The sequence below is a fragment of the Chiloscyllium plagiosum genome, chromosome 35 (genome assembly GCF_004010195.1).
Source record: "Chiloscyllium plagiosum isolate BGI_BamShark_2017 chromosome 35, ASM401019v2, whole genome shotgun sequence".
NCBI classification, from domain to species: domain Eukaryota; kingdom Metazoa; phylum Chordata; class Chondrichthyes; order Orectolobiformes; family Hemiscylliidae; genus Chiloscyllium; species Chiloscyllium plagiosum.
In genome coordinates, this window is record NC_057744.1 from 14,385,667 (window position 1) to 14,400,874 (window position 15,208).

At 37.4% G+C, this 15,208-nt stretch overlaps 1 protein-coding gene across 3 annotated transcripts in view; it reads left to right on the forward strand.

Annotated features, from left to right (window-relative positions):
• The window catches only part of snx19b (sorting nexin 19b), a 161,607-nt gene that overhangs the window by 27,846 nt on the left and 118,553 nt on the right, over positions 1 to 15,208 (forward strand). For 2 of the 3 annotated variants that reach the window (XM_043676709.1, XM_043676706.1), the window contains exons 7-8: positions 1,184 to 1,370; positions 11,973 to 12,105. In XM_043676709.1, the coding sequence (XP_043532644.1) occupies positions 1,184 to 1,370; positions 11,973 to 12,105 (320 nt within the window). The remainder of the gene's footprint in view (positions 1 to 1,183; positions 1,371 to 11,972; positions 12,106 to 15,208) is intronic. The other variant, XM_043676707.1, reaches the window with a different exon arrangement.

Sequence of the window (15,208 nt, forward strand, 5' to 3'; positions counted from 1 at the left end):
CAATCTTAATAAATTTATTGACCCAGTTTCCACAATCTTTTAATTGAGAGAGTTCTAGGTTTACACTACCCTTTGTGGGGGAAAAAAAGTAGTTCCTAATTTCACAGCTAAATTCTCAGTCTGCTGATGGCTCACTTTTAAAAATATTTTCATCCTTGTTTTCAAGCCTTCACAGCAGGGCGGCCTGTCAACTTTGGGAATCTGTTTGGTATCTGCAGAATAATCAGATTTAGGCACATTTGCCGAATACTTTGCACTGATTGTTTTCTTTGTTTACTTATTTACTAACACATTTCTATTGTCTTATACAACTAAAATGAAAAATTAAAACCCTTCATGGCCTTCCCACTCCCCATAACAACACAATCCTCAGTGCTTCTCTAAAATTTTGGAATTCTTCTTCATCTCTTACCTAGAAATATGCATGCAGTATATTGAGAAATAGAGTTGCTTATGTTAGTTTATTTTTCAGAATCAAAAATGATCTTATTTTCCCTTGTACATTGATTCGCCATTTGAAAGGGAATATTGAAGAAAGGAATTTCATCAGATGTGGTATCATATCCAAGACTATTTATTTGGCAGCGTACTGCATTTCTTAAATAATCAAAAATCCTATATATGCAATGCATTAAGTTAATAAATAACTTGCATTTAGATTAGATTACATACAGTGTGGAAACAGGCCCTTTGGCCCAACAAGTCCACACCGACCTGCCGAAGCGCAACCAACCCATACCCCTACATTTACCCCTTCACCTAACAATACGGGCAATTTAGCATGGCCAATTCACCTGACCTGCACATCTTTGGACTGTGGGAGGAAACCAGAGCACCCGGAGGAAACCCACGCTGACACGGGGAGAATGTGCAAACTCCACACAATCAGTCGTCTGGGTCTCTGGCGTGTGAGGCAGCAGTGCTAACCACTGTGGCACCGTGCCGCCCACCTTATTATTTCCTCAGTAACTGTCATAGTGCCTTGAAGTCAGTAAATTAATTTGTGATGTTTAATTGCTCTTGTATTATGAACTGGGGTGCTGTTAAATAGTTAGCATTCTTGCTAGCGTTATGAAATTTCCAAATGCAGATGTGATATTTTATCCTAATTTCTGATTAGGCTGTGTTTATGATTATGTCAGGATTTGTTTTTGTTAGTGTGCCACTGTTTTGTTTCATTTAGTTACCAGATGGCCTTAGCATAGCTAACATGGAGGATTTCATCTTGGAAAAAGAGAAACTGCTGAAAAGAGCACAAATTAATTTGAAAGCAAAAGAATCCAAAGGAGTTGTGGCAGTTGAAAATGATCATGCAATCAAGAAACTGCAGGGCAATGCATCACCCTCTTCTCATCAGGATTTGAATTCAGGTAAGTAAGTGACTCAGAATACTAACTGATTTGTATTACATGGAAGATACTTTGAAAATAAAGAATATGTTATTGTGAATGCTTCGAGGACATGTGAACATATGAAGTAGACTATTCAGCCCCTTGAACTTGCTGTACCATTCAATAGTCATTGCTGATCTGTTTGTGTTTTAAATTCTCTTTTGCTCTTAATATTCATGTAGAATCCCTATGGATTATATTTAACCTTATCTGCCAAGTCTATCTTGTATTCCCTTTTTGCCCTTCTCATTTTCCTCTTAAGAATGTCCAGACACAGCTTGCATTCTTCAAGGAGTTCATTTGATCCCAGTTGTCTCAACCTGATATTTGATTCTTTCTTATTCTTAACCAGAACCTCAATATCTTTATTAATCTATTGTTTCCTATTCTTATCAGCCTTGCCCTTTATTCCAGCGGGAACATGATGCCTCTGAACTCTCGTTGTCACATTTTTGAAAGGCTCCCATTTGCCAGTCATCCCTTTACCTGCTAAAATCTCTACTTCAATCAACTCTTGAAAGTTCCTGTCTCATACCATCTTGCCCTATTTTCTACTTGCCTCATTTTGAATAGAAGTGATATATTTGCTACTTTCCTGTCCTATGGAACCTGTCTTGAATTGAGGGAATTTTATAAAATTTAAGATCAATGCATCTACAACCTTATTAGCAACCTCTTTTAAGACCACACAGCATGAGGGTCAACTGGACCCAAAGACTTGTCAACTTCGTTCAGGTGTACAATCCTTTATTTGAAATCCTTGAGGCCAGTTGTTTTTCAGATTTCAGAATAAATGACACTTTCACAATGTCATTTTTTAATGACTTGTAGAATCTCTTGCTATCCATTTTTACATTTCGAGCTAGCTTCTCATACTCATTTCTTTCTACTGATTAACCTTTGTCATTCTTTGTTTTTTTTAAATATTCTGACCAAACATCTAACCTGACTCTCATCTTTGTGTCCTGTGCTTTTTCTTTAAATCTGATACTTTTTAAATTTAACTTCTTTATTTAACCATGGATGATGGATCCTCCCTTTTTGAATTTTTATTTATGGTAGCAATATACACATTCTAAATATTCTGAGATATTCCCTTAAATGTTTTATGTTTCATCTCTATTGATCTAACCCCGAGATTAGAATGTAGTTCACTTCAACTAACTCAGCATTCATGTCCACATAGTTGCCCTTTCTTAGGTTAAAACACCAGTCTTAGCTACAATCTTATTTTCAAAATGAATGTAAAATTCAATCATTTATGGTTGCTGCTACTTTAGTGTTCCTTAACCCTGAGGTCATCAATTAACCTGTAACATTACATAATATCAAGGCTAATATATCCTGCTCTCTGGTTGCTTCCAGAACATGATGCTCGAAGAAACTATCTCAAAAGCATTCTGAGAACTCTTCTTCAATGCTACTGCTGCTGCCACCAATCCAATTATCTCAGTGAAGTCGCACATGATTATTGCTTCACTAAAACACCTATATTTCTTTGTATTAATGTCAGGGGGCCTGTAGATCACCCCGACCAGTGACTCCTTTCCCCTTCTATTCTTCTTTTCCACCTGAACTGATTCTATATCCTGATGATCTGAACCAAGTTCACCTCTTAACCAATACACAAATGCCAACTTTCATTAACAGTACTACCCTTCCATCTTTACATAGCTTTTTACTATCTTGAATGTCATGTACCTTTCATTTCTCAGCACCCAGCCCTTGTCATTCTACATCCGTATTCTGTAATGACTAATAACTTATTTTTAATTCATCTCAGTATGTGCCATCTATTTGTTTATTTTTTTTTAGGAATGTTGTGCGCATTCAGATGCAGAGCCTTTCATTTTGCCTTTTCTTATCTTTTGTAACATTTTGTTTTAGTTGTTGATGTACTCCTAGGTTTGCATCAGTTGTTCTTATAAACTGTGGTAAATTATTCAATTTATTAAATTTGTTTAATTTCTTAAATCATTCAATTTATTAAAATTAATAAAACAGAAAATAAGATTGATTATATTTGTTAGAAGTGCGCATTCTGATTATGAACCTATGGCATCAGTGGTCTAATTAGTCATGGGTGAAGTAAATGAAACAGAGAAAACAAAATCCTTCCAAGGTGTTCTTGAATCAAATTCATTACCTGTTGAACTCCACTTATACTACCTTAGATTTCATTCATGTTAAACCTTATACAGTCTATTTGTACCTATTCAAATTCAGCATTAAAATAATTAAAGACATGATTATTTGTAAATAATGTCATTGCTAGAAAATTATTAAAATTGCACAGTGGATTTTTAATACATTGATTATACTTAATAAATATTGTCAATAACCTTGCAAGAATGCACAAAAGACTGAACAATATCATTCTAATTAATTTTGAAAAGATAAATGATCCTGAAAAGTTCATTAAACATTGGCAATGAATATAGCCAATAATAATTTTGGGGTTAATAGAGAATGTCTGAAGTTTTGGTTGCAGAGAAGATAACCTGATTTTTCTTTGGTTAAAAGAAATCTATGTGACAGTTTCACAAGGAAGTTTCACGTAATGCTGTTTTTGTGAAGCATTGAGGAAAATATGTAGCAGCTCACAACTAGAATTCCCATTCATCCCATCTTTGTACTCTTGTCTGATTTGTGAATATTCACATTATTCACCTGCATTTTAATCTTGCTTCCACTTTTACTTCCTCTCTCTCTTCTGACATGACTCTTTAATGAGTTATAGTTGCTAGGTAACTTCTATTACTTCATCAAAATGGCCTTTGTTCTTTTTGATGGTGAGGATTGGCATGATATTTGAACAATGAGGGGGAAAACACAATTTTCTGTGAATATGTCCTTATCTGATGTCCATGAGCTATAGGGAGATATTGAATAGACTGGGGCTGATTTCCCTGGAGCACTGGAGGCTGAGAGGTGACCTTATAGAAGTTTATAAAATCATGAGGGGCATGGATAGAATAAATAAACAAAGTCTTTTCCCTGGGGTGGCGGTGTCCAGAACTAGAGGGCATAGGTTTAGGGTGAAAGAGGAAAGATATAAAAGGGACCTAAGGGGCAACTTTTTCATGCAGAGGGTGGTATGTGTATGGAATGAGCTGCCAGAGGTAGTGATGGAGGCTAGTACAATTGCAACATTTAAAAGGCATCTGGATGGGTGTATGAATAAGAATGCTGCTGGCAAGTTGGACTAAATTAGGTAGGCATATCTGGTCGGCATAGACGAGTTGGGCCGAAAGGTCTGTTTCTGTGTTGTATGTCTCTGACTCTGTGATTCTGGAAGGGAAAGCTTTATAGCAATTCAAAGCAGGGATTTTGGCTAATTTCCACCTCCTTCTCAGTTTTGAAGAGTTCCTTATATCCATCAATAAAGTAAACTCAGTTATGATGCTCTTTCTTCCCTCTGACCATGCCAAGATAACTCTCCTGGAATGCTAAAGATGACTGCAGGATGTTTCTCTTTAACTAATGATTGTGTCCTTCCAGCATTTTGCTGCAGTAGCTTGCAAAGTAAAAACCGCCTTTTCTCTTTGCTGACCACAGAGAACTTCTGCTGTGACATTCATGGATTTGTCAGAATGTATGTAACCAGATCTCCAAAATGCCCTCTTCCTCAGGGCAACATAAAATCTTATATCCAGGTGGAAATGTTAATTAGTTATCCTTGATACCAACTGCCTTTATTAGAAATAAATGGACTGTGTACAACTCAATAGCCACAGCACCTTTTTGGGGCAGAGTCTACTCCTAGTAAACTCAGATACAACTGTCATTGTCCTGACCCTTAATAATTTGCATCATTTTAATGAATCAACTAAGCCTTCCTTTGATCTCTAACAGTCAAACTACCCAGGCTTATTTTCGGACAAACTACAGAACAGTCATGCAATCCCCTTCAGTCATGCTAAATTTAAAGCAATAGCTGTAAAACATCATAATCTTATTAACCTCAAATTGTAACATTAGAGTTTTCATAAATTCAGGGCACCCTTAAAGAGTGTTTCAGCTAATTAAGTACTGTACTAATACAGAAAATGTTATTAGATAACAAATATTCAAAATCTTTTGTTGCATTTGGATATCTGCTGGCTGTTGTGACAAGCATGCGTTTCAGTGCAACATCCCAGCCAGAACTGCAAAGTCTCTTAAAATCAGGTACATTATTCTGTGTTACCTGTGATTTTAGAGTTGGTCTTCTCAAGTAATAAAAAGAGGCAATCCAATTTATTTCTTGAAAAGGATTGAGGAACAAAATGAATGTGAAAGAGCAACCATGCTTTCTCAAAGCTCTTCCAGTTATGAATATTACTTACCTTTGAAATGAAATGTAATTATCACATGATTGGGTTATGTTTAAGCTTCTGACTGAATTGCTTCTGTCTTGTGAGTTTTCAGGTATAGAATGAAAATAAGAGCATTAGTTTGAAGCCAAAAATCTTCGCATTCTATTTTGAATTTGTCCCATTTTGATTAGTCCAAATTTTGAAAGTTGATTTTCCAATTTGATATTCTTACAAAGAGCAGAGCTGGAGGCTATAGTAATGGGTACTAGGTGCAGCTATGCTACAACCTGAAATGAAAGCTGCAAATGCTAGGAATATTCAGCAGATCTGGCAGCATCTGTGGCGAGAAAAACTGAGTTGTGTTTCAAATCTGTAACCTTTCATCACAGCATGCCTACAACAGAGTTTCGCAGTAAGAGATCCAAATCTGACATTTATAGGCTGAAGACTGCAATTTAAATTTTAATTTTTGTTTATTTGAAACAGGCAAGAGGCAACTGTAATAGGACAGTTATCCCACTTACCATAGCCGTAGCAGTGGAAATAGAAACACAGACTTAAGCTATCCAGGGAGAATTTTATTGGAATGCTAATTCTTAAATTTAGCTTTGTGCCAGTAAAAGTATTAAATTGATATGCATCTTATCCAGACAAAAATATCTGGTGTAGACAACTGCTGAATTTTAAATGCTGACTTAAATATGCAAAAGGATTTTAAGCAAATTCACATCAGGACAGTCTCACCTGATACTTCAGCAGTCGTGCTATTTTCATTTTCAGAGGATCTTGCAGCATTCTATAAATGAGAAACACATGTGGGAGAGTTGATTTCAGTATTGGAGCTGTGTGATTACCCAATTCTTTATACTGGCTTCGGCTTTGCATTGATGTGGCATCTGCGGAATGATAAAATTGCAAGTGTGAGATTTGGCCATTGATGAGCAGAACTTTGCTTTCCTCAACTAGGAAGTGATGTGGAACCAGTTATTTACACATTATGGTTTTGTTTTCTGTTCTCCTCATGCCAACAAGTAAATAATTAAAATTTAACGAGGAAAAGCAGAGAACTCGAGTTGTATCTTGTAGAAGTTTATGTTGTCTTTGTCTTTGATTTTGAGGTCTGGCCAAGGTGTATGGCACAATATGTATGGCTACCATATCAATAATTTCAGTGAGTTTATTTGTCAAGAAGGATAGTATCCCTAAACACGTCCATGATTCATTTTTAACCACCTGTTTTGTTTGATATATTAAACAACAACAAATTTCCTCCTCGTCCATTAGGAATTGTTGGAAAATTATTTTAGTCTGATGTGTTTACCTTCCTCTCTTTGTTATATGACTGACTGGTATAAATCCTCTGAAGGAGCTTTTTTATTATTTCTTTGACATTAACTTTCTAGGACCTTTGTTTTTAAATCCAGAAACTTCCATAATAGCATTGACGTTAGAACTAGAATGAAACTGTTTTAAAACTTCATTTGAATACTCATTATTGTCAGCCTGGTTATCACCATTTGACACCTGTCAAACAACTAATTAATCTTTTAAATTCTTTTTTACGAAATTTTTGTTTGGTCGAATATATATCTTATTATTTCAGCGTTGGTTAGTGGTCAGCACAATTCTTGCTCTAATTTTCAAAAAGTAATTCTATTCTTATACTAAATTGGGGAAATTTACATTTTGAGCTTTCAGTGTCTATATTCTAAAGGAACAGGATGGATAGTTTTCACTGATGACATCCAGTCCTTCCTCACCGTCATCTCTTGAGACAGCTCTATTGTTGCCAAATTATATGTTTTCTTTGTTTGACACCCAATATTAGGATGAGCAGAAATGCTCTTTTGATCCCCCTCCATTAGCCATTTTCCAACTCTGTCTTTTTTCTTGGGAAATGTCTTAGCCTTAAAGGAGGTTGTTTGATACCATATTTAGCTTCAAGATAAGCTTCCAACTACTTCTCTGTCCCATCCCTAAGACTGTTTTTCCAATCTTTGTAACATCACCTAACTTCAACCTGACTTAGCCAAAATCCTCATTTGTGTGTCTTTTCCTTCGAGCCTTCATTATCTCAGCATGTTTCAGGCTTGGAACTCATCCATCCTTGTGTCCTTACATACACTGAGTCCTGTTCAGCTGTCACCCTTGTGCCCACTGACATACATTGGTTCCCAGTCAAGCAAAGATTTGATTGTAAAATACTTATTCTTTTTTTTGAAATCCTTCTCTGAATCTCATCTGGGTCTCCTCTTTGCATCTTTGTAATCCTAGGCCATTCAGCCATGCATCCCTCCAAGCAATCTGTGCTCATCTAATTCTTGTCCCTACACAATCCCATGTTAACTGGCTTTAGGGACTAACTTGTAGAATTCTCTCTCTAAACTTGTCCATGTCTTTGCCTCTTCTTGTTTCTTTAAGATGTTCCTTGAACCTGCCTCTGACCAAACCTTTGGTCATCTGCCTTAATACTGCTTTAAGTGACTTGCTGTGAAATTTTGCTTTATTAAGCTCCAGTGAAGTGCTTTGGATAAGACATCAAAGCTGTTATCCTCAAACATGTTCTTTTACCCAGTTCTAACATGGTTGATCACTATGTTCCATACCTGCTTGAATTCCCTATCCTTTAATCCTGTCGCCCAACAAAAATCTATAAAACTCTGTTTTGAAATTTTCAATTATGCTAATCTCAATAGTCTTTTGAGTGTGGGAGAGCATTTCTGGTATTCATAACTCTTCCAGCGAAGGAGCATTGCCTGATGCCACTCCTGAATTTGGCATTTTTTGAAGAGGTAACAAGTAGGTTAGACCAGGAAACCCAGTGGATGTGGTCTATCTAGACTTTCAAAAGGCCTTTGATAAGGTGCCACACGGGAGGCTGCTGAGCAAGGTGAGGGCCCATGGTGTTCGAGGTGAGCTGCTGGGATGGATTGAGGATTGGCTGTCTAACAGAAGGCAGAGAGTTGGGATAAAAGGTTCTTTTTCAGAATGGCAGCCGGTGACGAGCGGTGTCCCGCAGGGTTCGGTGCTGGGGCCACAGCTGTTCGCAATATATATTAATGATTTGGATGAGGGAACCGGAGGCATTCTAGCGAAGTTTGCCGATGATACAAAGTTAGGTGGACAGGCAGGTAGTACAGAGGAAGTGGGGAGGCTACAGAAGGATCTAGACAGGTTGGGAGAGTGGTCCAGGAAATGGCTGATGGAATTTAACGTGAGCAAGTGCGAGGTCTTGCACTTTGGCAAAAAGAATAAAAGCATAGACTACTTTCTAAATGGTGAGAAAATTAATAAAGCCAAAGCACAAAGGAATCTGGGAGTGCTAGTCGAGGATTCTCTAAAGGTAAACATGCAGGTTGAGTCCGTGATTAAGAAAGCGAATGCAATGTTGTCTCTTATCGCAAGAGGGTTGGAATATAAAAGCAGAGATGTACCACTAAGACATTATAAAGCTCTGGTTAGGCCCCATTTGGAGTACTGTGTCCAGTTTTGGTCCCCACACCCCAGGAAGGACATACTGGCACTGGAACGTGTCCAGCGGAGATTCACACGGATGATCCCTGGAATGACAGGTCTAACATATGAGGAACGGCTGAGGATACTGGGATTGTATTCGTTGGAGTTTAGAAGATTAAGGGGAGACTTAATAGAGACGTACAAAATAATACATGGCTTGGAAAAGGTGGATGCTAGGAAATTGTTTCCGTTAGACGAGGAGACTAGGACCCGTGGACACAGCCTTAGAATTAGAGGGGGTCATTTCAGAACAGAAATGCGGAGACATTTCTTCAGCCAGAGAGTGGTGGGCCTGTGGAATTCATTGCCACGGAGTGCAGTGGAAGCCGGGATGCTAAATGTCTTCAAGGCCGAGATTGATAGATTCTTGTTGTCTCGAGGAATTAAGGGCTACGGGGAGAACGCTGGTAAGTGGAGCTGAAATGTGCATCAGCCATGATTGAATGGCGGAGTGGACTCGATGGGCCGAATGGCCTTACTTCCACTCCTATGTCTTATGGTCTTATGAATGGGCCTGCTCTAATTTTGAACTGTTCTGGATAGCCCTCGGGAGAGAATGTAGTTTCTCTTCAAGTATTATGTCCTTTAACAAGAAGTTTTTGTGCTGTCCTTTTAGTTGATTCACATTTTGCAAATACAATGGCCTGCTTTGGGCCATTAAATTCAAAATAAATGTCTTGAGGTGCATAGAATAGGGAGTTGTTATCTAAACATATCTCCACCAGGTGGAGGTATACCACTTTTTAATCCTGCATTCTGGAAATGTGAAGATCTAATCTAGACAAGTCCTTGCCCCCTGCTTTTCACAGCGACCTTTCCTCGGAGACTGTGATCCCATAGAATAGGTCGGGGCTCACATCATTAGTAACGCTAGAATAGCCTGTAAAAATTCTAAAAGTTAACAGGAATTTGACAATAAATCGTCATTTTTTGGTTCTGATCTGCTGATTTCACCCAGCATGGTTTAAGGATGTTTCTAGTAAAATTGAATTATAGTAATTTATCTGAATTTATCCAGCCTAAACAACATGAAACTTGTAGGAATTCCACTTTTAGTTCAGAGATTGTTAATTTAGTACAAAATTGATATTTGCAAAATTTGGAAAATAAAGAACAGTTGGTTTTATCTTATTATATCTTACATTTGCAGAACATCCCAATATGTTTTGCAGTGAGTGGAATTCTTTTGAAATATGATCACTACTGTGATCACAATACAATATGATCATGCATGGCAAAGTCCCACGCACAGCATGTTAACAAATGACTAGATAATATGATTGTTCAGAAGAAAGTCTGGCCAGGATTGGGAAGAACTTCTTGCTGTTTTTCATATAGTGCCATTTCGTCTTTTACATCTTCAAGAACAGGCTGGGATTAACATCTGACCTGGCAAGTGATACTTCCCACTGTGTAGTATTCCTTCTATACTGCTGTACTCTCTCACTTTAGAGTATGTGTTCAAACCTGTGATTGAATTTAAACTAGTAGCCTCCTTGCTCAGAGGCAGAAGTGCTACCAATTGCATTAAATTGATTCCATGTGGAGTACCTGGTGATAAAACAAAATAAACTAACTTGTTTTACAAACAGTAAGATAAAATCAGTCATTTTGTCTCAGCTCCATGGAATACATTGAGGCTACGTTTCTTTATTTGTACGCTGACTGACTTAGGTAAGCAGAATGTCCTGCAGCTTACATCAGAAAGCTTAATGCCATCCTTTCTTTGCAGGAATTCTGTGCCTCTGCCCTCAATTTTGTTCCTGCTTTTTACATTTGGTTCATCTGAACACATATGTAGCTACAGGTTGTTCTGTTGTAAAGCGCATTTCGTCAACACTAATTCACTGTAACACAATTGATGAGTTGGACATGCTGTTTCTAAGATGCGAAATTTTAAAACGTTGTTGGCTGTAACAGGATTACAGCGCCAACTCATTAAGTGCTATTTGTAAAGTATGATTTTTCTGTAATGCAGGATTGCACAAGAGCCAACGATCGCATTATAGAGGAACTGTACTTAATCGTGAGCTGGGTTTGTGTCAAAATCAGAAGAAGGCTAAGTCTGTCACCAACTCCCTCAGTTTCCCCTTATAGAATGTTGTCTGCCATTCTCCCCTTTTGGCTCTATTTTGTTGAAATTATCATGTGTTCCTCATGCAGTTTCTGTTTCCTCACAAGCCCGACATTCTGATCTCCTGAACTTCACCCGAATGAAACATCATAGCCCGTAGCCTAATGCACATTAGTCACCTGATCTATCTTTCTGATTCTTATTTGAGAATACTCTTCCAGCTGTGCGCCTGAACTTAGCATCAGCTGTTCTGGTCTTTTTCTCAACTGTTCACTCTTGACGTTTTGTTTTTTTAACCTTCAACAGTCCCTATAGTAAATTGTTTCATAATATACTTGGCTATCTTCCCTAATTTGTGTAAAATGACTTTTTAGCAAAGTAGATATTTATAACAAGGCTAGAATTTGTTGCAGATCTTAAGAAAAGCTTGATGCATTAAAGGTCTTAAAGCTTATCATTTGTGAGCTGTTTCTCAAGTACAGCCATGTTCCTTATTCATTGCACATACCAGCTTTAATAGACAGATTTAATCATACATGAACTGCAGAAACAATACATTCTTCTTTTAGTCAGAGGGCTTGAAATGTAAAGCTGATTTGGTTGTAATAATCCTGATTTTGAAACCTTATTTCAGGTGCTATTTATTTATGGTAACCATGAAATGCTCATTGTTTTCCTTTCCTTTTGAAACAGAAGGTTCTGAAACAGCTTTGGCAGATGTAGCACTGGATCTCCTTTGTTTACTGATGAAAGATCACTGGAGCTGGCTCTGCACTGAGAACATGCAAAAAGTAATCAGGCTGTTGTGTGGGACCTTGATAGAAAGGTGGGTGAGTTGTTGCACGCAATCTGTCCACACACAATAACAGACACTAGTTTCGAAAGTAAAATTCTGTTTAGTGTGTCATTCTCAAGTCAGAACTTCCAAATTGCAATCTGTTGACTGATATTAAACTGAGTAAGTTAATAACTCAGTAACTTGCATTAAGTATTTAGCGTGTACATAAATGAATGAAATCAACTGATGATTTATTTTTGTAAAAAGGTTCTTAAACTGAGCTGAACTGTGAATGCAATACAATGCAGAAGCAAACTACTTAGATAAAGTATGTGTGCTTCTGTTCTAAATAGCAGTTTTATCAAATCTATCGCTCTGGCTTGTGCATGAATTGAATGTGATTTTTAATTTAAATTAAGAGTTTAAGACGCAAGTTTAAACACTAAGGCTGAGGCGTTATTTCTCCTGGCTGGAGAATCATATTGTAACATTTAAATGAATAAGTGCGAAATTGCAGTGTCTAGCATATTTGATATGAACCAAATCATTTTTCTTAATTATAATTTATTGCTGAAATTGAAAAAAATGGTGAATTCCAATGGGGCAACCATACTGGAAGAGCTTGGCCAGGAGTGTCTTCAGGTCTGTAACAAAAGTCTTTAGCACCAGAGCCGGAGAGTGTTGAAGAACATAACCTTCACAATATTCAGTGTTGATAGAATTTAAGTGCAGTTGAAGCTGAGAATTTGAATGAGCTTTTCTATTCTACATGCTACACAGAAACGCATTAAACAGTTGAAATGTTCCATAAGCCTTTAATATAAAGCATTAAATGAATGATCTTGATTCAAGATACATAATAAGTTTCTCATCAGATATAAATTGGTTACATGCTTAGACTGAGGAATCATTTTTACAAATCTGATATATAAATCTTTTCCAGTTAATTAATTGCTAATAGTATGATGAATCTGTTTTGTAAGTTTTTGTTGTGCTCAGAAGCCAGAAATCCCTGCGATTCACTGAATGTTGCTAAGTGGCTCATTTAATTCTGCCCAGCTATGAGGGAGTAGCTTACTGAGAGTCTTTTAATAGTTGATAAGGATAATTCAGCGGCCACTGAGGAGGAGTTTAAAGGTTGTAGGAAGTTAGTATGTATGTGACAGGATATATATAGAGAGATGTAGAGAATATTGTCATTAGCTGTAATGCACCTGATCTACATAGATTCCAGGTGGGGGTCTCAATTGAGGAGCCCAGAGCAATAGACGGCTCTGTGTTGTTAGAACAAAATTAGGGAGAATTCTAAATAATTAGTAGGCAGTAGGTGTTGGAGTTAGGGCTCAGAAGACATCCTGGGGAGCTGAGAAGTGGGAAGGTCATTAGTATTGTTCAGGGGGAGGGGGTGCTGTGAGGGACTTGGGAGAAGTACATGAGTGTTAGTACGTATAGCTAAAAGAATGGGGGATGAAAAGCTTACAAGCAACATTTCTTTGTTGCAACTGAGCAAGATTAAGGAATAGGGAGAATCCCAGAATTGGCACTGTGAAGCTAGCTGACGGTGAAGTAGTTAGCATTATGTTTGTTAATGAGTACTGGTGTTCAGGTTTGCAGTCCAGGAGTGTTTAGACCCAGTAAAGGAGAGTGATCAAACAGAATGGGAACAGTTGTCAAAGCTTTTGAGAGGGAGATTCAAGACCCTATCAGCATATGTTAAGATTTGTGATTTCTTGTGAAGTTTAATGAGATTTCGTGAGTCATCTTATCATTAACAAGGTCTGGAAGAACCATTTGGATCTGTCTTGATTTGCATTTGTTGTTTTCTCTACACTGGGATTTCCATCTCTTTATCCTTTTGGAAGTCTCCTGGATTCTCCTGGATCCCTCACCAGATTGTGACATAATTCAGGGCTCCAGTCTAGGATCATAACAATACTCTCTGGGTTCACTTGTTCAAAATTTTAAAATTTAATTTGTTTGTTTCATATTTATTTTCCCTAAATGTAGTTTGCAAAGCGAAATATTCATTTGTTTGAGTAATCACCAGTTCAGTATTTCAAAAGATAATTTCAACAGTGTTAGTTTAGATACATAGTTAAACTGAATCAGTTTATCATCTTGCTTCCAGTTTACTTGCAGATAGCTTTACATATCCTTCAGGTTGGAAATTTTAGGTTGTCCTGGTACTTTGAGACTGTTTCAGTATATACTAGACTAGGGATGGGGAAAAGCTGTTCAGCCATGAATAACTTACCCGATTTGGAATTTAATTGCTGACCTTGTAATTGCGTACCAATACATTTTTGCCATCCTGTTCAGCATGCTTCACATTTATTTTAAAGAAGGCAAGGCTAATGTTGCTGCCATGTTGGAAGCTCTTGAACTGGTACCATTAATATAGAAACTCTTTTAGTTGCATTAAGTAGGCTAATTTCCCCAAGCTCCTTTTGGGATGACTTCATGACATTTAATATTCTGCAACAGATTAAGTCCGGCTAATCAAATCTCACTTATCCATCATTAGGAGCCAGGTGTCACAGTTAATTGAGAAGATAACCTTATTTACTGGCTGTTGCTGATTATAAATCAAACCTAGGGAATGAAAATGAAGGACTACTTAAGCTGACAGCTGAGGGAGTATTATGTTTGGGTTTCTAACGAGAAAATCATTCTAAATTCAGCACCTGATTCAGGAGTTTAAACATTCTACTCCTATCTTCTGAAGAACAGTACCATAAGGCAGAACTGCAAAAGCAAATTGAATAAGGAAGATATGTTTATCCTCTTAGCATTATGTTAGTTCGTTTAGAACATAAAGTGCAATTTAATCCAGCACGCCATGGTAGTAACCACTGTGGCCAGGACCTGATGGTGTCAACTAGCTTCATTAATGAATAAGTTGACCTGAACCCCCCACTTAAAATGGGAGCAGCTTTCCATGACTCCCAAAGGCTGCCAAGCAAACCCTATTGGATTTTTCAGCATTCTCCTGAGGTGTACAATTATGTCTCACAGTTAGTATGCAGTATTTCTTTAACAGGTGTATTCATGATATTATAACTATAACATTGCATATGACTTTAGAATAAAGCCTTAGTCACCATCCTATTGGGCCCACTTGAAGCATGACACACTGATGAAAGCATGCTGC